This window comes from Protobothrops mucrosquamatus, unplaced genomic scaffold (assembly GCF_001527695.2).
Source record: "Protobothrops mucrosquamatus isolate PMUCROS unplaced genomic scaffold, P.Mucros_1.0 scaffold3859, whole genome shotgun sequence".
In the NCBI taxonomy this organism is placed as follows: Eukaryota; Metazoa; Chordata; class Lepidosauria; order Squamata; family Viperidae; genus Protobothrops; species Protobothrops mucrosquamatus.
The window spans coordinates 40,007-67,564 of NW_015389809.1; the positions used below are offsets into that span (position 1 = coordinate 40,007).

Here is a 27,558-nt window from a genome sequence, read left to right on the forward strand (position 1 = left end):
ATGAGTCAAGAAGAACTGGTCGGGTTTTGAGTTAAAGTTTAAATTTGTGGTATATAAAATTATGTGTTAATATGTAGAGAGATGTATATTTAGAACTTTAAATATGATAAGGAACGAATTACTAGGATTATGTATACTGGAACGTCATGTCATGTCCCTTTTTGTTTTAATTGTTTTGTCAATAAAAATTTAAAAAAAAGAAAAAGAAAAAAAAAAGAAAACCACCAAGCTCAGAGAGCGCCAAGGACCCTTCACGTCAACGCTGAACTACAAATATTCTCCTTTATTCGTACCTGTTGATTTCTCTGGAGTTCTTCCAATCTAACTTTCTCCTTTGGACCTCTTTAAAACTGCGCCCAAACCTGGTAGGTTTTCTGCCACAAAGACTCAAACAGAAGGGAGGTGGAACTGTTTGAGAACCCACCTGCCATCATCCATGACCTTACCCCTCACTCTCAGGCGCTCCACTTCCTCTGCTGGGATCTCGATGGCATCCAGCTGGTCCCAACGGTGGGTTGGCATCAGGGAGCCCCCGCTGCCAGCTCTCTCTGGGCCCAGCTCTGCCCGTCGCACCTCAATCCCTGCAAGCCGACAGACCGGACCAGCATCACTTTGGGCGTGCGTGGAATTACCCCACAATATTTCCACACAAGACTGCTCAAGTGCCTTGCGAAGGTTCCTCTCCGTGCGGAGAAAAACAAGGGGCACGTTGCACATCTTGCAGAGAGATGGTGCCCACCTAAGTTAAATTAATTTTGAAATATGGTATTAAAAGAGCCACGGAAATGAACTTTTAAGCCAACAAACGGCAGGATTCCTGAGCAGCCAGGGAGGAGGCGCCCTCTCGTGGCCACTGACCAAAAGAGCATCAAAAGCATCTTCCAGAGGTCAGGGACCAGGGACGGTCCTTTCAGAGGATGGGGATGATGGAGGATGCACCCGGTGAGAAGAGGCTGCCCCAGATTTTAATGGGGACCTGTGGCAGGGAGGCCAACTCTCAGTTTAGGAAGCTGATCCGTTTTCTATGCCGCCTCCGCTCACCCACCAATTCCAGCAATGTATTATAGATCAGCATTTCTCAACCTCTGTCCCTTTAATAGAATAGAATAGAATAGAATAGAATAGAATAGAATAGAACAGAATAGAGCAGAATAGAGCAGAATAGAGCAGAATAGAGAATGGAATGGAATGGAATGGAATACAATAGAATAGAATAGAGAATGAAATGAAATGAAATGGAATGAAATGGAATGGAATGGAACGGAACGGAACGGAACAGAACAGAACAGAACAGAATAGAATAGATTAGAGCAGAATAGAGAATGGAATGGAAGAATAGAATAGAATAGAATAGAATAGAATAGAATAGAATAGAATAGAATAGAGTAGAGTAGAAAATAGAGTAGAATAGAAACTAGCATAGCATAGCATAGCATAGCATAGCATAGCATAGAATAGAATACTGTAGAATAGAATAGAATAAAGGAATGGAATGGAATGGAATATGGAATGGAATGAAATGAAATATAGAATAGAATAGAATAGAATAGAATAGAATAGAATAGAATAGAATAGAATAGAATAGAATAGAATAGAAGTTGGAAGGGACCTTATAGGTCATTTAGTCCAACCCCCGTTCAAGCAGGAGACCCTCTACTATTTCTGACAGATGGCAGTCCAGTCTCTTGAAAGCTTCCAGTGATGAAGCTCCCACAACTTCTGAAGGCAACTCCTGTTCCACTGGTTGATTGTTCTCCTTGTCAGGAAATTTCTCCTTATTTCCAGGTTGAATCTCTCCTTGATCAGTTCCCATCCGTTGTTCCTTGTCTGGCCTTCAGGTGCCTTGGAGAATAGGGTGACCCCCTCCTCTCTGTGACAGCCCCTCAAATACTGGAAGACTACTATCATGTCTCCCCTGGTCCTTCTCTTCACTAGACTAGCCATGCCCAGTTCCTGCAGCCATTCTTCATATGTTTTAGCCTGCAATCCCCTCATCATCTTTGTGGACTTCAACTCCCAGAATTCCCTGCGAGGGACAAAGGTCCTCTAATAACCCCCAGAAAAACCTTCTTCACCCCAACCATTTCCACAGGATCGAGGACATGACCCATGGCAGGATGGCTGAGAGTTTGGTCTCAACTTACCGATGTTCTTACTGTGAAAGGTAACCTTCCCTCTGTTGGGGCTCAGGAGCTGATGGAGGCTGGAAGCCATTTTGTCCACGTTTTCCACCACCTTCATGGGTCCCCCAATGATCTGGAGAAGACAGGAACAGTTGGAAGAGGACCACCTGAGCTTTTGTATCTCAGTTGCCAGGTAGATCAAACCTCCAAGCAAAGGATAACCCTGATCAGTGGTTGGAGAGACGTCTGTCAGATCTAGGTAGCTATGGATCTCCTCTCTTTAGTAGACTAGATACCTCTCAAAGACCCCTCCCCAATAGTGTTATTTTTACCAGCTTGGTCTCAGACCAATGATCTGTATTGTCCTCCTCCAGGAGTCTCCCTGTAATCTCCACATAATGTTGGCCCAGCTCTTCCAGGGTTGCCAGTTGACCTGGTTCCACCACCTCTACCTCGGACACCTCTTTCAAAAGCTGGAAGACCCCCAGGAGAGAAGAGGCATCCAGAGGAGGAGGTTGAGCTTCGGACAGGATCTTCTCCACGACCCCCAATCTATTAGCTGCGGCCGAAATAGTCACTGCTCGGACATCTGCCTGGAAGACGTTCTCAGGAATCTGCAGAAGGGAAACGAGACTGGAGTTAGAGAAGCTAGATGGGCAGATCAGCCTTAATGGTCTTCTTGAACCTAATTTTGGCCAGAGAGGAGAACAAGCAAAGCATCCTCTCTCTCTTGCGTTAACAGGATGACCTCGGTCCCTCTTCTGCTGACCAGGCATCTTCTGGACTTACTCTTTATTCTTGATACCAGACTATTGAGGGCACTGTCTCTACACCTTCTTCAGAAGATAGGTTGGGAGGCTACCAGCCAAGGAATCTACGGATTCTACAAGGAGGATGATTGAGGAACCTAGATGCTTCCTGGCTTCAGGACTGGAGAAATGGGCCATCTGGCTGGAGAGGACATGCTTCAGATGGACCTCAGGATCAATCCCCAGGGACTCAAGGAGATGTAGCATCGGGGTTGATCTCTTAGACTTACTTACCACGGTCGTGTTCGCCTGGGCATTCACACGAGCGATAAATGGTGGGACAGGCTCTGACTGGGTTTTCTTCAGCTGGAAGTAAAGATCTGGACGGGGTGAAAAGCCCACAGATGGACATGGACCTTTTCTTGGGGCCCAGCTATTTTCATTTTTGCTTTGATTTCTCTCTTTTCCTTCCAGGTCTTCATTTTATACACGTTAGGATACATTTCTAGGCAGCGACGATTGGTCCAAACTCATCCTGGGTCTCAATACAGCTAGTCCTCGACTTAACGGCATTGGTTTTGCTTAACAACCATGGTGACCGCTTATTGACCACCACAGAAAAAGGTCATAAAATCAGATGGGTCACATCTTTACAACGTCATGGCTTACAACCATGGTTTGAACCGGGTCTTCTTAAGCTTAATCAAAGAACCCAACCCCAAGGGCGGTGCTCCTGAGAAGGTGGAGGGGGTCCAAACTGACCTACCTTTTCTGTAGCGACAGATAAAAGGTAACTTCACTGAGCAGGGACTGTGTTGGCTTCCATGGGTGACCTTGAAAACACGACATTCTTCCACAGGGGCTATGGAGACACAAGAAATACATGAGAAGATCTACCTACCTACCTGTCTGTCTGTCTACAGTATCATCTATCTCTATCTGTCTATCTCTCTCTGTCTGTCTGTCTGTCTGTCTATCTATCTATCTATCTATCTATCTATCTATCTATCTATCTATCTATCTATCTATCTATCATCATTTATCATCTATCTGTCTATCTTTTATCTATCATCTATCTACCTATCATCTCTCTCTCTATCTATCATCTATCTATCATTTATTATCTATCTGTCTTTTATCCAACATTTATCTATCATCTATCTATCTATCTATCTATCTATCTATCTATCTATCTATCTATCTATCTATCTATCTATCTATCTATCGTCTTTCTCTCTCTCTCTCTCTCATCTATCTTGATCCAAGCACCAATAACACACCTGATTGTTTCAATTTACCTCAAGCATTTTCTCTTGGTGGGCCACGCCCATTCCACCTCATTGGCTGTGCTGCTGTGATGTCACAGAACGTTTACAAGCATTCTATCTACTGGCATGCTAATGAGGGGAACGGGGACCTCCCAGGCGGAAGGGCTTGGTGGCCCACAAGGAAACCTCTTGGAGAAACGTGGCTTCAAACGGATAAGAGGAAAGGAGAAAGCAGAGATTTCCACAGAGCAGAAAATAAAGGATATGGGACATCCTCGCATGGGAAAATTGAATATCTCTGTACACCTTGACTCATTTTTTTGGATACGTCTATTTTGACGTGCACTATCCTTTCCCTAACTGCAGGCAACTAAAAGTCATGATCCTGGTTTGGCCTACATCAGCGGTTCTCAACCTTCTCTTCACCGTGGACCCCCTTTAAATACCTTTTGTGGCCACGGATCCCCCAAGACTTAACTCAACTTTCAAATCATAACATTTCTTCAAGCCTACGTGGACTTCTTGTGACAATCCGCGGACCACAGGTGGAGAACCACCGGCCTACATAGTTCGTGATCAACGGTGGAAGAAATGCAGGGACACACGGCTCTTTTTTTGACAAGAACTGGATTGACCACGAGGTAGAAAGAGCATTGAATTCTCCAAGAGCAGCTGGAAGATCAACCAAAGCTTTTCCTGTTCCAGGAGTGTCCTTCTCTAGTCCCCAAGGACCAGTCTATGCTAGTGGACGAAGCAGTGCACCACTCAATGGGTTTCAAACAGGCAGCCCGTAGTGTTAACCCCCAAGGAGGACTCACCTGGGCAGATGAGCTGCACCGTGGCCTCTTGAACACTTATTTCCACTTCTAAGAGGTCACTCCTCCAGTCAAAGATGAGACCTTCCCTGATGGACACACAGGAGCGGACTTTCTCCACCTGCTCTTGGCTGAGAACCCTCGCCCAAACTTGTAGGTCAGTGAGGTTCCCACTGAAGGATTCTTTCTCCTTGAAAGCGCCACCCAGGGAATCCTGATCTTGTCCAATGATGAACGTCCCGTGGCCATCAAGGGCTCGGGAAGGGGCAAGCCCGGCGGATGAGGCCTTTTGTTTCCCATCAGCGTAGATGACCCAAGAGCCGTTGGGCTGCTGCCACGTGACGCAGAAGTGGTGCCACCGTTTGTCGGTGCGGAAGACCGGCAGGTAAGGGGAGTGATGGCCATGGAGGATGATGGCAAACTTGACGAATTGGTCCTTGTCGACGATGCCCCGCAGCTGGAATTCATTGGTGAAGGCTGGGACCGCATAGGAGAAGACAGTCGAGACGTCTGTGGCCGTGGGGTCCCACTGGACGTGGGCGCAAGCGCTCACTGCGGCCATGACTGGGAAGTCAGCCAGAACCTTCACAAACTTGGTGTCTGTTTTGTTCTTGAATATCAGGATGGAGGGGGAGTGGACGCCTGGAAAGGATTGGTGCAAAAATGAAGGTTAAGAGGCTGTTTAGGGAAGGAGGGCCACAGAAGGGTATAAATTAAAGAGAAAGGAAGAGGTGAAGAAAACGGAAGAGGAAACAGAGGAGTAGGAGGAGTGGGAGGAGAAGGAAAAGAAAGAAGAGGAAGAGAAGTTAGGAGGAGGAGGAGGAAGAGGAGGAGGAGGAGGAGGAGGAGGAGGAGGAGGAGGAAAAGAAGGAAGAGGAAGAAGGAGGAGGAGAAGGAGGAGAAAGAGGAGAAAGAGAAAGAGGAGGAGGAGGAGGAGGAGAAGGAAAAGAAGGAAGAGAAAGAGAAGGAGGAGGAGGAGGGGAGGAGGAAGAGGAGGAGGAAACGAAGGAAGAGGAACAGAAGGAGGAGGAGGAGAAGGAGGAAGAGTAGGAGAAGGAAAAGAAGGAAGAGGAAGAGAAGGAGGAGGAGGAGGAAGAGGAGGAGAAGGAAAAGAAGGAAGAGGAAGAGAAGGAGGAGGAGGGGAGGAAGAGGAAGAGAAGGAGGAGGAGGGGAGGAAGAGGAGGAGGAGAAGGAAAAGAAGGAAGAGGAGGAGGAGAAGGAGAAGGAGGAGGAGGAGGAGGAGGAGGAGAAGGAAAAGAAGGAAGAGGAAGAGAAGGAGGAGGAGGAGGAAGAGGAGGAGGAGAAGGAGGAAGAGGAGGAGGAGAAGGAAAAGAAAGAAGAGGAGGAGGAATGGTGGGGAAGGAGAAGAATAAAAGGGAGTGGAAAGGGAGAGATGGAGAAGATAGAGGAAGGAGGAGAAGAAAGAGAGAAGGAGGAGAAGAAGAAAAGAAGAATGAGTGAAGGAGGAGAGGCAGAAGGAGCAGGAGAGAAGGAGGAGCAGGAGAAGGAGAAGACGCTTCTGCTCAGAAACTGTAAGGTCTCTTGAACCAGTTTTGAGAAAGGATCAGCTCGGATTCCAAGAAGGATTTAAGGCCAGATCCCTTCCAGAACGATGACTTGATTGACTTACAATCCGCTCCCGTCGCACCGAGGCCATGGCCTAAGGGATCATGCTCACCATCTCAGGACGTCTCTCAGCCACCCCGCCAGCCACCCCAAAGTTGCAGCTCATGGATGGCGCCGCTCTACTCACGCCTCTGCTTTGGCTTCCGCTGAAATAGTTCCTCCTCGTCTATCCAGATGGCACTTTGGAGCCGGCGGGAGAAGTTTTGGCCCAAATACGAGAGATCGTCCTCCCAGCTCTCTGAGGGCAACTGAGCGAAACGCTGCTGGCAGTAGACGTTGGCGTGCCACCAGTCCAGCAGATCAGACACGTATTCATAGACCACCGTTGGCGTCTCAAACACCAGAGGGAAGGGACTGGAACCTGGAGAGAAAACCAGCCAGACAGAGATGTCCAAAACTCTGAAGTCACTGCAACTAGTTACACGTTGGTATGAGTAGCAAGGAGGTGGTGGTAGAGGAGGAGGAAGGGGGGGATGATGATGATGGAGAAGGAGGAGAAGGGATGATGATGGTGCTGGTAGACATGGACATGGAGAAGAAGAGGGAGAAGAAGGAGGAGGAGAAAGAGGAAGGATGATAACGATGGAGGAGAAGGGATGATGATGTGGTGGACATGGACATGGAGTAGAAGAGGGAGAAGAAGGAGGAGGAGAAAAGGGAATGATGGTAATGATGAAGAAGAAAGAGGAAGGTGGTGTGGTGGACATATACATGAAGAAGAAGAGGGAGAAGGATGAGGAGAAAGGAAGAGTGATAACAATGGAGAAGGAGGAGAAGGGATGATGTTGGTGTAGTGGACAGGGACATGGAGATGGAGAAGAAGAGGAAGAATGAGAAGAAAGAGGAATGGTGATAAGATGAAGGAGAAGGGATGATGATATGGACATGGAGTAGAAGAGGCAAAAGAAGAGGAGGAGAAAGAGGAATGATGATAACAATGGAGAAGGAGGAGAAGGGAGGATGATGTGGTGGACATGGAGATGGAGAAGAGGGAGAAGAAGGAGGAAGAGAAAGAGGAATGGTGATAACAATGGAGAAGGGATGATGATGGTGTGGTGGACATGGACATGGAGAAGAAGAGGGAGCAGGAGGAGGAGAAAGAGGAAGGATGATAACGATGGAGAAGGAGGAGAAGAGATGACGATGTGGTGGACATGGACATGGAGAAGAAGAGGGAGAAGAAGACGGAAGAGAAAGAGGAATGGTACTAACAACGGAAAAGGGATGACGATGGTGTGGTGAACATGGAGATGGAGAAGAAGAAGGAAAATGGGTCATTCTCTTCTTGCTTCTTGAGAGAAGCCCAAATGTCTCTACTTCTTCACTCCCGGGGTCTTCTTCCCACCCAATTGCCTCTGAGCTTGGGGGGGCAACACCCCCCACTTTCATCACCCCGAAAAGAACTTTTTGGAAGCCATGCCTTCAGCCATCCTTCCTTCACAACAGCCACGGAGGAGAAGGAAAGAGAGAAGAGCAGCTTAAAACCTTTTCTGAAACTTACTATGGTCTTCGTTCCTCGGGGTTAGTCAACCCTTGGAGCACAAAATAACAACTGGCAGAGCTCCCAAAGGAGAGGGGAACCCAAATTTGATTTGGGGGGGTATTTTTCCCCCCAAAAGGTGCGGGGGGGGGAAGGAGAGCTTTAAACCATTTGCAAGCCAAGAAAAGGCTGCCCTTTATGGAAACGCGTCAGAGCAGACCAAGAAACGCAAACCTTTTGTGACGTGGTTTTCTGCAGGAATGGTGAAGGCCAGCGTCTTCCTCCAGGGAAGGACGACCTGGAAAAAGAAATTCAATTTTGAGACCACCTCTGGAACAGGAAATTGCCCCCTTCCTATGGTGTTGCAAAAAAAAACAAACCCCATGCTCCCAAATCCTGGGTTTTTTTCAACTCTCTAAAGAGGAGGAAGGTGTTTTAAATATAAATAAGTATTCAGAAATTGCTGAAGGAACCGGGAAACTGATTAGCAGAATAGCAGAATAACTGAGCTGGAAGGGACCTTGGAGGTCTTCTAGTCCAACCCCCTGCTCAGGCAGGAAACCCTATATACCATTTCGGACAAATGGCTGTCAAGTCTCTTCTTAAAAACTTCCAGTGTTGGAGCATTCACCGCTTCTGGTGGTAGGTTGTTCCACTGGTTAATAATAATAATGATGATAAAGTTGGAAGGGACCTTGGAGGTCATCTAGTCCCACCCCCTGCTCAGGCAGGAAACCCTATATACCATTTCTGACAAATGGCTGTCCAGTTTCTTCTTAAAAACTTTCAGTGTTGGAGCATTCACCGCTTCTGGAGGCAGGTAGTTCCACTGGTTAATTGTTCTCACTGTCAGGAAATTTCTCCTTAGTTCTAGGTTGCTTCTCTCCTTGGTTAGTTTCCATCCGTTGCTTCTTGTCCTGCCTTCAGGCGCTTTGGAGAATAGCTTGACTCCCTCTTCTTTGGAGCAGCCCCTGAGATACTGGAAGACTGCTATCATGTCCCCTCTCGTCCTTCTCTTCATTAAACTAGACATACCCAGTTCCAGCAACCGTTCCTTATATGTTTTAGCCTCCAGTCCCCTAATCATCTTTGTTGCTCTTCTCTGTACTCTTTCTAGAGTCTCAACATCTTTTTTACATCGTAAAAAACTGGTGCTGCCTAATGGGGGAAGGAAAGGCCTCTGAGCTAGCGCAGAGTGTGTTTCGAGTGTTTTTCAAAGACCTTTCTCCATAGCCACAGCTATATCCTTTGGCCAAACCTATGCAAAACTCAAACCAGCTGAGATCACATTTTGGCAGTCAATTAGGAAGTTTGTTCGGAATTAGGAATCTTTGCCAACTCGGGGGTGGGGTGGGTGGGAGGGGGGTGTTTGCTTAAGAGTTTGAAGCACAGGTGGCATCTCTTCAAAACCGTCCCATGTCCTCTCAGAAAAGCCGCAGAACTGAAAGTTGTGGTGGAAAGAAACGCCATTAAAATCCTGAAGCACCAGAAGTGTGGAAAATATGTACTGATATGCGCACATAAGTTGCACTCCCTAGTTGCACATCGGTCCAAAAGGACCGTCGTCAGCCAGGAAACACCTTCAAGGCCGGGATGGGGTGATCTCTTTTTCTCCCTCCCAACTCTATCAATGCTATCAATCAGAATAGAATCTGGATGGGACCTTGGAGGTCACCTAGTCCAACCCCCTGCTCAAGCAGGAGATCCTATACCAGTGGTGGCGAACCTTTTAGAGACTGAGTGCCCAAACTGCAACCCAAAACTCACATGCATCGTCGGGTGCCGGGTGGGTGTGGCCCATTGGGTGGGTGTGGCCCATTGGGTGGGCGTGGCTTCAGTGGTAACGGCAGACTGGGTGGGACTAAAAAGTTCAATCAATCAAATCCAACTTTGCGAGAAGTTGAAATTGATTGATTGATTGAACCTTTTTTTTTTTAACACGGCGGCGGAGGAGGCCTAAAGCGAAAAGATTTTATAAAACCCAGCTGAAGGTCAGTGGGCGATGACGCGCATGCCCACAGAGAAGGCTCTGTGTGCCACCTGTGGCATGCGTGCCATAGGTTCGTCACCACGGCCCTAGACCATTTCAATCAATCAATCAATCAATCAATCAGAATAGAGCTGGAAGGGACCTTGGAGGTCTTCTAGTCCAGCCCCCTGCTCAAGCAGGAGACCCTATATCATTTCAGACAAGTGGCTGTCCAGTCTCCAGTGATGGAGCACGCATGATTTCTGGTGGCAAGCTGTTCCACTGGTTAATTGTCCTCACTGTCAGGAAGTTTCTCCTTAATTCCAGGTTGCTTCTCTCCGTGATCAGTTTCCATCCTTTGTTTCTTCTCCTGCCTTCAGGCGCTTTGGAAAATAAACTGACCCACCTCTTCTTTGGGGTAGCCCCTCAAATACTGGAATCCTGCTATCATGTCCCCCCTAGTCCTTCTTTTCTCTAGACTAGCCAAACCCAAATCCTGCAGCCGTTCTTCGTATGTTTTAGTCTCCAGGCCTTGGATCATCTTAGCTGCTCTTCTCTGCACTTTTTCCAAAGTCTCAACATTTGTTTTGTAATATGGTGACCAAAACTGGATGCGGTATTCCACGTGTGGCCTTCATCTGATGCCGACCTTTCAGGATGCGGGAAGGCCACACCACTCGAGACCACCCAGAATCCCACCCCAAGTGGAAACGGTAAAATCCCCAAGGCAAGGAGGTCGCGGCTCTTTGGGAAGAGCCAAAACTCACCAGGAAACTGAGCAAAATCCCGGCTCCGCAGCTCAGGCAGATCCACCGAGGGGGAAAAGCCATCTCCGGCCAGGAAGAAAAGAAGGCTGCCTCTTCCGAAGCCACCAGGAGGGTCCGAGGGCGCTGCGTCCCGCTCGGTGGGCTGCTTTGCCTGGGATGGTGGGGAGAACCGAGCCACTCAGTCAGTTCCAAGGCTAGGAAAGGGGCTCCAGACGCCTATTTCTGGCTTCGCGGCGTCGGAACGCTCGAGGGACTTCCCACACGCCCCCTCCGGTTGCTGCTTTGCCTTCTTCCCACCCTTCCGCGCCCGGAGAGGCTGGGGCCGTCGCTTATTCCCACCCCCGATCGCGGAGACCCCCCCCCTCTCCAGCCTTACGGGCGACCCCCGGAGTCCGACGGGGTGAAGGCGACGCTGCGCGCAAAGCTCTCCAAAAGCGCCCCGTCTTTCCTGGCGCCCCGGGCTGGGCTGGGAGTGGCCCCGTTTCCCCTTATCCCACCCCAGGGGATCCAGCCGAAGCTCTGAAACCCTCCCCCCCTCCACACACCCCCAAACCACGCGCCCCACCGTCGAAGGAGACCTGGAGAGAAAGGCGTTCCGACGCGCGCCCAGGGCGCACGCTGCAGAGTCCCGCCGTCGGTTCTCCAAGCGCGGAGGAAGGACGGGGTGAGGATCAACGCCCCAAGTCTTCGGGGCCGGCTCGGCTGGGCTGAAGCATCGCGGCGGCGTCTCCCACCGGCGGTGGGCGAGAGGAAGCGGCGGGGACGCGCGCCCCCCCCCCGCCCCAGGGAGGGCCGTGCAGCTCTTCTCTCTTCCTCGCCTCGTCCTCCTCCTCCTCCGCTCCCCTCTTCCCAGCAGCGAGAGCCAGCAGAGAAGCGAGGGCACAAAAGGTTCTCCCCCTCCTTTCTGGGCAAGGGCCCAAGCTGGGAGGGGGCGCCCCCCCGTATGATTCACCGGCAGGGAAAATAGCAGCTGGTTCCCAGGCTTCGGGTGAGGGGGGCACATTTTTGGACCGGCTCCCTCCCCACAACCAGCAGAAGAAGAAAAAAAGGAGGAACGTGGTGGAGGGTCCTTAGGAAACCTCCCAACTCAGCAGGAGAACTGGATGGAAAACTAGTCCAGGAGAGAAGCGAGCGGGAATTAAGGAGAAACTTCCTAAACAGGGGGGACAATTAACCAGGGGAACGGCTTGCCACCAGAAGTTGTGGGTGCTTCATCACTGGAGGTTTTTTAAGAAAAGACTGGGCAGTCCCTTATCTGAAATGGTACACAGTCTCCTGCTTGGACTAGAAGACCTCCCAGGTCCCTCCCAGCACTATTCTGACTAGAAGACTTCCAAGGTCCCTATATATATAAGAAACAACAGATGGAAACTAATCAAGGAGAGAAGCAAGCTGGAATTAAGGAGAAACTTCCTAACAGGGAGGACAATTAACCAGTGGAACCAGCTTGCCACAAGACGCTGTGGGTCCTCCATCACTGGAGGTTTTTAAGAAGAGGCTGGACAGTCACTTGTCTGAAATGGTCTAGGGCAGACATGTCAAACACAAGGCCCCGGGGCCGGATGCGGCCCACGGAGTGGTTTCATGTGGCCCGCGAAGACATCCTGGAAACAGTGAGGGAATGGCCCCCTCTACCTTGGCCCTGGCCCAGGCCAGCCGGGAGTCAATGTACAATTTTGTGGTGGCCATCTATGCTGAAATGCATTCAGTCTTAGCTCCATAAGCCCCCCCCCCACATGGCTTGAGAGGAACAGTGAGGCTCCTCCAGTGGACCATGCCTTGGCACTTGCCCTGGTCCCACCCCCTTCTGCCAGAGACCCTCAGATCTGTCCCACTCCTGCCCAGGCCCCCACAGGCACCCTTGACGAGAACGATGTAGAGCTGGCCACGCCCACCCAGTAGGTGACATCCACTCCATCCACGCCCACCCAGTAGGCCACACCCACCCTGGCCACACCCACCTGGACCGCAATGCTGATGTGGCCCTCAATGAAATTGAGTTTGACACCCCTGGTTTAGGCTCTCCTGCTTGAGCAGGGGGCTGGACTAGAAGACCTCCAAGGTCCCATCCAGTTCTAGTCTGATTCTGACTCTTTCTTGGAGGTGATTGTGCCTCCCAGGCCTCTTCGAGACAAAAAACTTCAGAGTGCCCCCCCCCGAAGATCTGGGGGAGGGGGGGTTAACCCTTCTTGTTGGAGGACACCCAAGAGCCGTAACAGAACCCCAAGTGTGTTGCAGGCTTGTTCTAACTTTGATGCAACTTAAACAAACTTCACATTCAGGAAGATGAGGGCTGGCTAAGTCTTCTTCTTTTTTGTTTTTTAAATAGTTTTTATTACCATTTTCCTTTATAAAACTCTAGTACATATTCAGCAGACTGTGTCATTTTTATATACTGCGGATCAACATTCTATACAATATATACACTATATACATTCAATATCTAACTCACAATAACCTTATGCGTATTTCCAACTTTTGTTTCTATTATCTATCCAGGTATGCCATTTGTCCCAAACCGCGTAAAATTCCGAATCGTCTTTTTCTTTTAGTTCCAAAGTGAGTTTATCCATTTTGGCACATTCATATATCTTCTGAATGATCAGTCCCTCTGGTGGTATATTGTGTTCTTTCCAGTATTGCGCGAACGTAATTCTTGCCGCAGTTAATATGTGTAGAATCAAATATCTTATTTTCTGGCTAAGTCTTCTACACGCCAATGTCCCTTTGAAGTACGGGTGGTCCTCAACTTTCAGTGAGTTCAACGTTACAACAGCACTGGGAAAAAGTGACTTATGATCGTTTCACCCAGCTATGACTTTTGAAGCATTCCCCCACGGTCACGTGATCAAAATTCACACGCTTGACAACTGACTCATACTTACGACGGTCGCAGTGTCCCGGGATCACGGGATCATCCCCTTTGGCGACCTTCCAGAAAGCAAAGTCAATGGGAGGAAGGCGGATATCACTTAACAACCGGGTTACCGACGGATCAACTGCAGCGATTCATTGAACAACGATGGCGATAGGTCGCAAAATGGGGCAAAACTCACTTGATCAAGGTCTCAACAACAGAAATGTTGCGCTCCATCGTGGTTGTAAGTCAGTTAGAACAATTAACCAGTGGAACAGCCTGCCTCTAGAAGCGGTGAATGCGGCAACACTGGAAATTTTTAAGAAAAAACTGGACAGCCATTTGTCCGAAATGGTATAGGGTTTCCTGCCTGAGCAGGAGGTTGGACTAGATGACCGCCGAGGTCCCTTCCAACTTTATCATTATTATTATTACCTGTGGACCGGTGAATATTTCTTATTTCAGAAATTTAAAAAAGACACGTAGGAAATTGTTTAGCACATCCCGGTTTTTTTTTTTAAAAAAATGCTCTTTTTCCAAGGATAAAGGATTAGGAATTAAATTCGTATTAGTGAATGATAAACTCAGGCAACGCGTTTGTTGAATAAGTACTACTGAATTGCAACGGGTGGAAACTGATCAAGGAGAGAAGCAACCTGGAACTAAGGAGAAACTTCCTGACAGTGAGAACAATTAACCAGTGGAACAACCTGCCTCCAGAAGCGGTGAATGCACCAACACTGGAAGTTTTTAAGAAGAGACTGGACAGCCATTTGTCTGAAATGGTATAGGGTTTCCTGCCTGAGCAGGGGGTTGGACTAGATGACCTCCAAGGTCCCTTCCAACTTTATTATTATTATTATTATTGTTGTTGTTGTTGTTGTTGTTATTATTATTATTATTATTATTATTATTATTATTATTAAAAACCTTACCCAAAAAAATATACTCTTTTCCATCCTACCTTTTTTTCATGCTCAACTCAAGGCCTGGTGAACATGCCTAACATTCCTCCCTCTTCCTATTTTCCTCACAAGAACCCTGCGAGGTGGGTTGGGCTGAGACAGAGGGACTGGCCCAAAGTCTCCCGGTCAACTTTCAGGCCTAAGGCAGGACTTGAACTCAGAGTCTCCTGCTTCCTAGCCAGCACTTACACCTCCAGACCAAACGGGCTCTCCGTAACAATAAACAAAGGGTCAATCTATAAATAGTGATAAATCTGAAAAACTTTCTGGCTGCCCTTTTTTCAAACTTTTCTGGTTAAGAGGGGATTCCCTGCCCAGCCCCTCAAATTCTTGGCTCCTGCAAGTGTTTTGGAAAAGCAAGGTTGCGACAGAGGTGAGCTGGCCCTACAACGGCCTGATTTCCAGAACATTTGCCTGTTTCCTCTCCCTCGCTTCCTTTTCCCACAAAAGTCCCTGCCAAAATCTCTCTGGAAACTAGGAATCCCCCTCTGGTCCAGAGGCTTCCCTTTGTATTCCTATGAAAGTGCAAAATGGGATTGGCAGGGATTCAGCAAGCTAAGCGTAATTTTCAAGAACAGCATCCCTCTGTGGTTGAAGAGAAAAGTTATCCATCGGTGTCAATAATAATAATAATAATAATCATCATCATCATCATCATCTGTGCGATGATGGATGAAACGTGTAACAGTGATACCCATTGTCATCGGGGCACTGGGCACTATGTCCAAAAACTTTGCAAAATACATCAAGAAACTGCAGCTTCCTGCAATAACTCCAGCAATGCTATAAAATTAACCAGTGGAACCACCTGCCTCCAGAAGCGGTGAATGCTCCAACACTGGAAGTTTTTAAGAAGAGGCTGGACAGCCATTTGTCCAAAAGGGTTTCCTGCCTGAGCAGGGGGTTGGACTCGATGACCTCCAAGGTCCCTTCCAACTTTACTACTATTATTATTATTATTATTATTATTATTATTATTATTATTATTATTATTATTATTATTATTATTATTATTATTATTATTATTATTATTATTACTTCTAGAGGCAAGCTGTTCCACTGGTTAATTGTCCTCACTGTCTGACTGGAGGCTAAAGCATATAAGGAAAGGCTGCTGGAATTGGGTCTGTCTAGTTTAATGAAGAGAAGGATGAGGGGGGACATGATAGCAGTCTTCCAGTATCTCAGGGGTTGCCCCAAAGAAGAGGGAGTCAAGCTATTCTCCAAAGCCCCTGAAGGCAGGACAAGAAGCAACGGATGGAAACTGATCAGGGAGAGAAGCAACCTAGAACTAAGGAGAAACTTCCTGACAGTTAGAACAATTAACCAGTGGAACAACCTGCCTCCAGAAGCGGTGAATGCTCCAACACTGGAAGTTTTTAAGAAGAGACTGGACAGCCATTTGTCCAAAAGGGTTTCCTGCCTGAGCAGGGGGTTGAACTCGATGACCTCCAAGGTCCCTTCCAACTTTTTATTATTATTATTATTATTATTATTATTATTATTATTATTATTATTATTATTATTATTATTATTATTACTCGGAACATCTTATATTTTAAGGAGGTACCTGGTTGACACCTAGGATGCTGGCACCAACCCGTGTCAACCATCAGCGCCATGCCAATTTGAATGTTCAGTTGACTGAGGTTTATGTCTAATGAATAAATAATAATAATAAGCCTGTTCGAGGCTTTGTATTTCCTGTGTCATGTACTTTGAGCTGAGTCTGAGTGTGCCTCTTTAGCATCTGTGGTTTAATCCTATTATTAGAGTTTGGGTGGGGTAGGTAGATGTTGGACGTCTTTGTCTTCCTAAACCTCTAGCTGGAGTCCTCCAATCTTTCTGAATGGATTATTTACATCTGCATTTCTACAGAGCTGCTTTCTGCTTGGGGGAGGGAGACTTGGGGCTATTAAGAAAAACCAGGCATGCTTTAAGCTCCTTTGAGGAAATATGTTTTTCTGCCCTTTTAATATTTCCTTCTCGGGGGAGGGTCTGACTTCTCACAAGGCCTTCATCGCGCAGTGGATGGACAACGGCTAGGATGATGATGATGATGATGATGGACGGCGCTTTGCTTAGCAACAGACACCAAGCGATCCAAGCTGAACCTGGATCTCCAGAGGGAAGAGGCAGCCCTCCCCTCTGGAGAACCATCAAGCCTGCCTGGCTTGGCCTAATTAAACCTTGCCGTCTAAAATGACTTAATCGAACCATCCAAAATTTTTTTTAAAAAAGCCACCCATCTATTTTAGATCTATTAGCCATCGATGGGATAAACCCCGGGGGGTTCGGAACGGATCTGCGCCTCCTTCCGTGGACGGCTCCGCTCCTTCCCGTTTGCTGTCCCTCTGCGCTTTCGGTTGGGGAGTTTTAATTTTTTTTTTTTTTGCAAAAACAAACCTCGCCAGGGGCCATTTAGGCTGGCTTCCCGGGAAGGTTTAATCTTTCTCTTCCAGTTGCTTCTCATTGTCCGGACTGAAAAGAGCAGCCTGGAGACTATTCCATTAATTGCAGGTTTTATGTTTTCCCATGACAAGTATATTGTTTGCCCAAAGAGGAGTCATTGTGGGCCGTTGCGGCAGGACACCAGCTGTTGATTCAGCCTTTTGGGGGGGGGAGAGAAAGAGGCAAGGGAGCAGTGGGCACGGCTGAATTCTTTGGTGCCCTCTCGCTTAAGAACGGCGTAACCTAGGAACTTCTCCAAAGGGTAGGAGAAATTAGTTCCCTTGCCCACATTCTTCCCTGGCACTCAGGGGTGCCCGAGGGAAGACGCCTCAGCCTGTTCTCCCCTCCCTAATAATTCTTTTTTTTTAAAAAATAAAATATTTATTATCATGTTTAAATCAAAGACCAGGCAGTTCTCCCACTGGCAAACCGTGTGGGCAACTGCGAGTAATTTCGGAAGGAAAAAAAAGCCAGCCACAGTTTTATACATTTGCTATCCAGGGTTGAAAACACACAAGGCAAGCTCTGATTTATGGAGACGCAGGATGGGGGGAGGACGGGAACGTAACTTCCCTGGAAAACCGAGGCAGGATTTGTGTTCCCAATTTCTGCTGATGGTAATTTTTTCTCTTTTTTTGGCAATTAAAAGGTTAAATTAAAAGCCTCTTATGGTTAGAGAAAGGTTACGGAGAAGGGATCGGATTTTCGGGAAAGAGAAAGAGAAGGTGGAAATTTATCAAGTTTTCCCATGAGCATTTTTAATTATTGCTTTTTAAAAATGTATCTCGCAGTGGGGCGACTCACAGCAATAAAAAGGAAGGCATGACAAGTGTGTAAACAGAACAGAGGTAAAATAGCAGAACAATAAAATAAACAGTGAAAAGGTACACGAGGAAAATATATCGATATGATAACCCGAAAGATGGATGGGAGGAGAGAGAACATCAGGCAAAAAAAAAAAAAACATGCCTCCAGCGTTGAATTTAAGATTTTCACCCACAATAGTCTCCTTCTGAGCTCACGGCAGGCAGCGGGCCCATCACAGCCGTAAATCCTGCCCATCCCAGCTTCTTTCTTCATCCACAAAGAGGACAAATTCTTGATCCATGTGGTTGCTATTTGGCAGCCGTAAAAAGTGTGGTTTTTGACTTTCGCCTGGCCCATAGCCTGGTGCTTGGGCTAAAAAAGAGAGAGATTGTTGTAGAACAGAACAGAACAGAACAGAACAGAACAGAACAGAATAGAATAGAATAGAATAGAATAGAAATAAGGAATAGAGTAGAGTAGAGTAGAGTAGAGTAGAGTAGAGTAGAGTAGAGTAGAATAGAGTAGAGTAGAGTAGAGTAGAATAGAATAGAATAGAATAGAATAGAATAGAATAGAATAGAATAGAATAGAATAGAATAGAAATAAGGAATGGAATGGAATGGAATGGAATAGAATAGAATAGAATAGAATAGAATAGAATAGAATAGAATAGAATAGAAGCTGGAAGGGACCTTGGAGGTCTTCTAGTCCAGCCCCCTGCTCAAGCAGGAGAACCTACCGTATCAGACTGGAGACAGTCTCCTCTTTAAAATCTCCAGTAATGGAGAATCCACGATTTCTGTTCCTCTGGTTGATTGTCCTCACTGTCAGGAAGTTTCTCCTTAATTCCAGGTTGCTTCTCTCCTTGATTAGTTTCCAACCGTTGTTTCTCGTCCTGCCCTCTGGTGCTCTGGTGAACAACCTGACCCCCTCTTCTTTGTGACAGCCCCTCAGATACTGGAAGACTGCTATCATGTCTCCCCTATTTCTTCTTTTCTTTATACTAGCCAAACCCAAGTCCCGTAGCCATTCTTCGTATGTTTTAGTCTCCAGGTCTTTGATCATCTTAGTTGCTCTTCTCTGATTTTTTTTCCCAAACTCTCAACATCTTTTTTGTGATAGGGTGACCAAAATTGGCTGTTGTATGTCTCAACAGGGAGCAAAAGAACTTTTCCACTGAGATCAGACCTCAGTGGAAACCCCCCCCCCAGTCTTTTCCCATTTCATTCGGTGAAGGCTCCTTTGGCAATGCGGAAAAGTATTTTGTGTTCTAGAACCTGTCAACTTGGATAGCAAATCACGAAAGTTCATTTCCTTGAGAGGCTCAAAGGAGACCAGAGGGAATTTTTTTTTAAAATTCTGCAGCTGGAGATTACCTATTTTGAAGTATTTGGCTGGATTTTTTATTTTAAACACTAACTTCCTCCTTCTAAGTAATGTATCTTGCCCAGCAAATGCCCCATTAGGACTTCATCCAAGCCAAGAAAGTTGTGGTTTCTTTAAATTGCCACCAATATTAGCAAAACCCCTCTCAGACAGGAATTTTCCAAAAATAAATACCATTCTCTTTTGCTGCTGTGGGTTTCTGGGAAGTAACGACCTATATTTACTGATTTGCAGTCTCCTAAACTGTCTTAAGAAAGGGTATGCCAATAAGAAATAGGGTTTAATAACTCAAATATGTTGTGTCGTTATTCTTAAACACCCACGAATCTCTCCGAAAGAAACGCTAAGGTTGCTCAGAAGAATAAAATACAATCCGGGTTGCACTGTAGAATTAAATTGTACCTGCATTCATTTAATTTAATCCAGATTAAATTGAAACCCTTCAATTATGCCTGACGATAAATGCATCTTGGTATTCTTGGAACATCGCCCCATCAGCTTCAAAAAAGGGTGACAATTTGAAATGTTTTGCTTGGGAAGATACCCGCAAAAAAAGCCCCTGGATTCTGTCAAAACTCTCCTAGCTGAGATTCTTAGATTAACACCAGCAATTCGTTTCCAGAAAACTCTTTATGTTTGCAAGCAAAATATAGGTGAATATAATGGATCTGTGCATTCCACGATCATTTTTCCATCCTGCTCCCTGAGTGTCCCTTTTGGCCTGCAAAAGATCCCTTCAGACAACCCCAGACCTTGATTATTAAGCACCTTTTAATGATCAGCTGCCTGTCCAGCTGGCTAGGAGTGATAAGCTAACCGGAAGTTGAAATGTCAACCTGATGCTTACGAAAGGGCTGTATTGAGTTGACAGCATATTCCATTGTTTGGCCAATTTTATAATTTCTTTCTGTTTCTGCAGAAGAAAGCAAGGCTGCCATCTTCTGGCCTCCAGCAACACTCTTTCGCTTTGGCTATCCACAGACATCCCTTGAGCAATTGTTGCCAACATGGAAAAGTCAAGCCTAAGTCAGCCATGAAATTCCAACTGGGTGACTTTGGGAGACGGTGAGTTCTAATCCCGCCTTAGCCATGAAAGCAAGCTGGATGACTTTGGGCCAATTGCCAGGAGACGGTGAATTCTAGTCCCTCCTTAGGAATACAAGGTGTCTGGGTGACTTTGGACCTATCGCCAGGAGACAGTGAGTTCTAGTCCCGCCTTAGCAATAAAAGGTATCTGGGTGACTTTGGACCTATCACCAGGAGACGGTGAGTTCTAGTCCCGCCTTAGCCATGAAAGGTGTCTGGGTGACTTTAGGCCAATCGCCAGGAGACGGTGAGTTCTAGTCCTGCCTTAGCAATAAAAGGTGTCTGGGTGACTTTGGACCTATCACCAGGAGACAGTGAGTTCTAGTCCCTCCTTAGCAATAAAAGGTGTCTGGGTGACTTTGGACCTATCACCAGGAGACAGTGAGTTCTAGTTCTGCCTTAGCCATGAAAGCAGCTGTGTGACTTTGGACCTATCACCAGGAGACAATGAGTTCTAGTCCCGCCTTACCCATGAAAACAGCTGGGTGACTTTGGACCTATCACCAGGAGACAGTGAGTTCTAGTTCTGCTTAGCCATGAAAGCCAGCTGGGTGACTTTGGACCTATCACCAGGAGACAGTGAGTTCTAGTCCCTCCTTAGCAATACAAGGTGTCTGGGTGACTTTGGACCTATCACCAGGAGACAGTGAGTTCTAGTCCCTCCTTGGCAATAAAAGGTGTCTGGGTGACTTTGGACCTATCGCCAGGAGACAGTGAGTTCTAGTCCCATCTTAGCCATGAAAGCCAGCTGGGTGACTTTGGACCTATCACCAGGAGACAGTGAGTTCTAGTCCCGCCAGCTGGGTGACTTTGGGCCAATTTGAGGAGCTGCCACAAAGAAGAGGGGGTCACATTATTCACCAAAGCACCAGAGGGCAGGACGAGAAACAATGGTTGGAAACCGATCAAGGAGAGAAGCAACCTGGAATTAAGGAGAAACTTCCTGACAGTGAGGACAATTAACCAGTGGAACAACCTGCCTCCAGAAATCGTGGGCGTTCCATCACTGGAGATTTTTAACAAGAGGCTAGACAGCCACTTGTCTGAGATGGCATAGGTCCTCCTGCTTGAGCAGGGGGCTGGACTAGAAGACCTCCAAGGTCTCTTCCTGCTCTATTCTAAATCCAGAACTGTAAAACAGGCTCCGTTCGTGATGGACGTAAGGATGAGCAGGTGGCAGCAGGAGGCGCTGTGCCCCAGCCGGGCAGCCATACCTGCACATTTGTTGGAAAGTATCGTCCTACCTGGGAGGATAGGAAGAGAGGCAGCTCCATTACTGGGAGGTAAAACAATAATCCGACGACATCTGCTTCCTTATCCTGGACCAAGAGGGAAATAAAACCGTTGTCCCTTCTAGCGAAAACCTGCTGTTTTTCTTTCCCCCCCAGACTTCTCGCCACCAACTGCTCAGCCATTTGGATGCCAAGCCGTTTCTGATGCCCCTCGATCACCCTGGAGGAGACGTTAGTTTAACTTCATCACGTGAAAAATAAAAAATAAAAAGGAAGGGGGGGGGAGGACGGGAAAACACAGCCCCACGACGAAAATAAAAACCCTGTAAAAATTGGAAAGCTACTTCTGCCTTGCTATAAACAGCAAGCCAATTTTAATAGAATAGAATATGAAATAGAATAGAACAGAATAGAATTAAGGAATAGAATAGAATAGAATAGAATAGAATAGAATAGAATAGAATAGAATAGAATAGAATAGAATAGAATATGGAATGGAATGGAACGGAACGGAACGGAACAGAACAGAACAGAATAGAATAGAAAATAGAATACAATAGCCTTTCCTATGTTGTGATTGAGACGGGGGGGGGGGGCGATGACAACTTCCTCATTGGCTCCAGGGGGCGATTCATTCAAAAAGGTTAAGAACCACTGGACTAGATGACCTCCAAGGTCCCTCCCAACTCGGCTATTCTATTCTGTTCTAAACTCCAAAGCTACAACTCTGGAAAAAAATAATCCCATAATGCAAGAGAGAGCGAGGCAGCTGCAAAGACACCCCCTCCCCAACTCTGCCCCCCCCCAGAATTGCAGCACATTGCTCAGCGCCTGCCTGGGGTCCCTGTGGCTAGGAAAACTTCATCTCAATTAAACTGCGGTATTTCTAAGCCTTCGGCAACTAATTTAGCGGAAAAGCTGCTGATTTTGCAACCCCGCACCCGCTGTTCCCTGGGAATAGCTGAAAAACACTTGTTTGACCTAGGATGCTCCAGCTGGTCCTTTCCCACCTGTCAAAAGACCTGGGTCAGAATCTGGGTCAGTCCCAGTCACGCCCCAAAGTACCAAGCTTGGGGAGAAGACTTAAAATAAATCCTTTTTTTGTGTTTCTTTTTCGGTATGTATTTTTCTTCATTTCCAAGGTTAAAATGCAGAATTAAAATTGAAATTAAAACCTTAATGAATTTCGGGACTTGCAAACCGGTTCTCTGGATGGGTCTATATACGGTTACGAGGAGCAGAACATGACTTTAAAAAGACTTTATATTTTAAGTATTTATTACGTTTATTTACCCCGCCGTCGCATCGAAGAATGTAATAAATGTGATTTATTTACCAGGAGTCTGGTGGCACTTTTTCCATCACGCCCATGTTCAATTTCTTAAATAAATAAAGCAATCTGCTTCCAATAACATCTGATTCAAACCCTTTAAGGCTCAAACTGGTTTGATTCAGATTGTTCCGGGATGAAAAACGTGGCAATTATCAGAATGAGAAGAGCTGGAAGGGACCTTGGAGGTCTTCTAGTCCAACCCCCTACTCAAGCAGGACACTTTATACCATTTCAGACACCACCTTGTTTATAAAAAACAAGGTGGGATGGAAAAGAATATTTTTAAAAAGCTGGCTGCGCTAAACAATTTTTTTACATTTCTTTACTAAATTTCTGAAAGTAGAAAAATTCACCGGTTTACAGATAGTCCTCAACTTATGACAATTGAGTCCAAAATTTCTGTTGTTAAGTGGGACATTTGTTAAGTGAGTTACTGCAGTTGATAAGTTAGTAACTTATCAATCTGGCTTCCGAAGGTCGTAAATACGAGTCAGTTGCCAGTTTTGATCACGTGATCATGGGGATGCTGCATTGGTCGTAAGTGTGAAAAACGGTCCTAAGTCACATTTTTCAGTAGTGTTATAACTTTGAATGGCCACTAAACAAACTATTGTAAGTTGAGGACTAAATGTATAATGTCTCCATTGTTGACGAAACATTATTGTTAATCGGTCAGTTTGTAATCCTAGCTTTCCATCCTGCAGTAAAATTAAAAAGTGATTTTTTTTCCACTGGGACACGAGAATAAGTTTCCAAAAGGATGGATAACTTTTACAAAGTGTGGATCTTATACTGTTTGGAAGTGGGTTTTGTCCCTCACAAAACAGAGGTGAAACAGACATACTCCTGTTAAGAAAACAGAAGCTAAACAGGAGATGGTTTTGCCTGAATCTGCATAAAACACCGCTTGGCGTGGAGATAAATGAAGATTAACCTCTTATTTTAAATCTCTGAAATATTTTTTTAAAAAAAATATTTTATTGGTTTTTTACAATAACAATCTCCAGGGCCTGGTGTACAGCGTGTTGTCTTGGTTTATATGTCTGGGGAAAAAAGCAATAATAATTAATTAACAGTCCATAATGATTAATTTTGATAATTCCATAATTAGTGTATTAATTAATATAGGTAGGCGTGAGCTTGAATGGACTCCAGAAGGACAGGAAGGCCTGGAGGAACGTTGTCCATGGGGTCGCGATGGGTCGGACACGACTTCGCAACTAACAACAACAACAAATATTGCTTCGATCTTCCCTTCTCCCAATTGTATTCTCCTTCTTCAGCCTTAAACAAATATAATTCTTAATATTTTCAACTAGCTGTACCCGGCCACGCGTTGCTGTGGCTCAGTCTGGTTAAATGGAAAAGCATGTTTTTACCTGTCACAGGTGTGACATCTATATAACAGTAGGTATATAAAAACACGCGTGTATTCGAATGCAACATTGTGTCAAAATTTCAAAGCAATCGGTGAAGAACTTTCGGAGATTTCAGATTTTGAACAAGCGAACATTTACATTTTTATTTATATAGATGTAAAATGATTAAAAATAGACATTTTTTTCATATTTATACAGATAACAACAACATCTACGTATAACGTTTTTTTTTTAATCAGCTTACATTATTCTTATAAAAATCATCTCATTCATTTTGTCCCTCACAAAATAAGAGGTGAAACAGACATACTTCTGTGAAGAAAACAGAACCGAATCAGGAGACGATTTTTGCCTGAATCTGCATAAAACGCCGCTTGGCGGCGGGGATAAATGAAAATGGAACTCTTATTTTAAATCTCAAAAGCATTTATTCAACAGTTTAAACGTGACCACGGGATCTTGTCCGAGCTTTGGCAAATGAGAGTACATCAAGCACAAATGTGATTTTTAAAAGCCACGCAAGCTTTCGTTGGCCGTGTCTGAGGATACAGACGTTCCCGCTGGAATGGAAACTGAACTAATCCTATATATATATATATAGGACTGGCACGTAACTAATCCTATATATATATATATTTAGGACTGGCACGTAACCCTGACGATGTCGGAAGGATTCCGACGAAAGCTTGGTGTGTATATGTTTTGTGTTATTAAACTTTTTTAGCTTGATATACTCCTGGTGCTCACAGCTTGTTTTTTGAAGATATATATATATTTATATAATTTTAATTATTATTATTTTTTTTTGCTCTAATAGATTTCTCAGGGAGCCAGACAATTGTTCCCAAGCTTGGACAAATCCCAACAGGACCGGGAGGTCAACGCTAGCCGAGATTGTCGCTATCCGCCGCTCTCTCCGGACATCCCCTTCAGCCAATTAGAGGCTGGCTCGCCGTTGGCTGCCTAGGCGCTCAGGGCCATGCGCTCGTAGCTATTCCTCAGGTGGGCAGACATCAAGGGTCTTGGGNAGCCAGACAATTGTTCCCAAGCTTGGACAAATCCCAACAGGACCGGGAGGTCAACGCTAGCCGAGATTGTCGCTATCCGCCGCTCTCTCCGGACATCCCCTTCAGCCAATTAGAGGCTGGCTCGCCGTTGGCTGCCTAGGCGCTCAGGGCCATGCGCTCGTAGCTATTCCTCAGGTGGGCAGACATCAAGGGTCTTGGGTTTAGCCACCCGGCTGGACCCCATGCATGATTTATGCTGCGGCTTTCCGCCCGAAGAAGTAGCTGTCACTCACCTCGGAGCATTAAAGATTGTGCATAACTTGATCAGATGGAGCAGTCAAGATGGTTTTGCCAACTTAGACATCTCACTAAGGGCGGGAAGGCGCCTGGTCCCCTTCGGCTGGGGCCGAAGACACCGGATCTCCGGCTTCTGCGATGGACAATTTGGGGTGCACCCAAAATGAGGAGGTCCTGGGGCCAGGTTGGCCCACTGACCCCGTTCCTCTGTTCTTTGGATTGGAATTTTTGCTGGTGTTGGGGATGATGGGAGTCATGCTCTCCTGTTTTCTTCCAACTTGGCCTTTGTCAGAAGTGAGCGTTGGAGTTGAATGGCTTCTCCAACTTGCTGCCTTATCTTAGGGTGGGACTACAAGGTCCCTCCTCCCCAGCCAAGACAGGCAGGAAGTATTTGGGCCGGAGCTTATGGGAGTTGGTGTCCTGTCTCAATCCTATCAAGCTCGGCCAGGGTTTTCCTAATCTGCCCAGGTCCAGTTCTTGTGGTTGGGGATGATGGAAGCCTGGTCCAGCACCCTTCCGTTCCCTTGGCTCCTTGGGGCCAGCTGAGAGAACAGCTCCCTCCAATGGGGCTGGGGAGGATGGGTGCTGAATGCAACAGCACCATGGAACCTCCCAAGAGCATAACCACTCCTCTTGTGGATGGGGATGATGGGGGTCCCAATGCTCCCTCTCTCCTACTGGCTTATGGGGACAGCAACATCTTATCCTCGGGATGCTGGCAATGCAGCACCCAGCAGCTGGAGTGATGGGCCAGCAGCTGGGGATGATGGGCCCTTGCCCTGCATGAGGTTGTGTGACACTCCCAGATCTGGCTGGGGATGATGGAGCCTTTGCCCTGCATGGGGCTGTCTGTCAACCCAATTCTGGCTGGGAATGATGGTCCCCTTGCCCTGCATGAGGTGGTGTGATGCTCCCAGCTCCGGCTGGGGATGATGGTCCCTTTGCCCTGCATGGGGCTCTCCGACAGCCCAGTTCTGGCTGAGGATGATGGTCCCCTTACCCTGCATGAGGTGGTGTGACACTCCCATCTCCAGCTGAGGATGATGGTCCCTTTGCCCTGTATGGAGCTGTCCGACAGCCGTTCTGGCTGGGGATGATGGTCCCCTTGCCCTGCATGAGGATGTGTGACACTCTCAGCTTTGGCTGGGGATGATGGTCCCTTTCCCCTGCATGGGGTTGTCCGATAGCCCAGTTCTGGGTGGGGATGATGGTCCCCTTGCCCTGCATGAGGATGTGTGACACTCCCAGCTCTGGCTGGGGATGATGGTCCCTTTCCCCTGCATGGGGCTGACAGCCCAGCTCCGGCTGGGGATGATGACCCTTTGCTCTGCATGGGGCTGTCCGACAGTCCAGTTCTGCTGGGGATGATGGTCCCCTTACCCTGCATGAGGATGTGTGACACTCCCAGCTCTGGCTGGGGATGATGGTCCCCTTGCCCTGCATGGGGCTGTCCGACAGCCCAGTTCTGCTGGGGATGATGGTCCCCTTGCCCTGTATGGGGCTGTCCGACAGTCCAGTTCTGCTGGGGATGATGGTCCCCTTACCCTGCATGAGGATGTGTGACACTCCCAGCTCTGGCTGGGGATGATGGTCCCCTTGCCCTGCATGGGGCTGTCCGACAGTCCAGTTCTGCTGGGGATGATGGTCCCCTTACCCTGCATGAGGATGTGTGACACTCCCAGCTCTGGCTGGGGATGATGGTCCTTTTGCCCTGCATGGGGCTGTCCGACAGTCCAGTTCTGCTGGGGATGATGGTCCCCTTGCCCTGCATGGGGCTGTCCGACAGCCCAGCTCTGGCTGGGGATGATGGTCCCCTTGCCCTGCATGAGGATGTGTGACACTCCCAGCTCTGGCTGGGGATGATGGTCCCTTTGCCCTGCATGGGGCTGTCCGACAGTCCAGTTCTGCTGGGGATGATGGTCCCCTTGCCCTGTATGGGGCTGTCCGACAGTCCAGTTCTG

At 47.0% G+C, this 27,558-nt stretch overlaps 1 protein-coding gene across 1 annotated transcript in view; it reads right to left on the minus strand.

The window, feature by feature from the left end:
- The window catches only part of ADGRD2 (adhesion G protein-coupled receptor D2), a gene marked incomplete at its 3' end in the record, with an annotated part of 51,127 nt that extends 23,759 nt beyond the window's left edge, over nt 1-27,368 (minus strand). The window contains exons 1-9 of the mRNA XM_015827670.1: nt 27,252-27,368; nt 26,978-27,142; nt 8,296-8,359; nt 6,709-6,942; nt 4,959-5,597; nt 3,167-3,252; nt 2,456-2,737; nt 2,145-2,256; nt 425-581 (exon numbers count right to left, since the gene is read on the minus strand). Of these exons, the coding sequence (XP_015683156.1) occupies nt 425-581; nt 2,145-2,256; nt 2,456-2,737; nt 3,167-3,252; nt 4,959-5,597; nt 6,709-6,942; nt 8,296-8,359; nt 26,978-27,142; nt 27,252-27,368 (1,856 nt within the window). The remainder of the gene's footprint in view (nt 1-424; nt 582-2,144; nt 2,257-2,455; nt 2,738-3,166; nt 3,253-4,958; nt 5,598-6,708; nt 6,943-8,295; nt 8,360-26,977; nt 27,143-27,251) is intronic.
- Between the last annotated feature and the right edge of the window lie 190 nt (nt 27,369-27,558).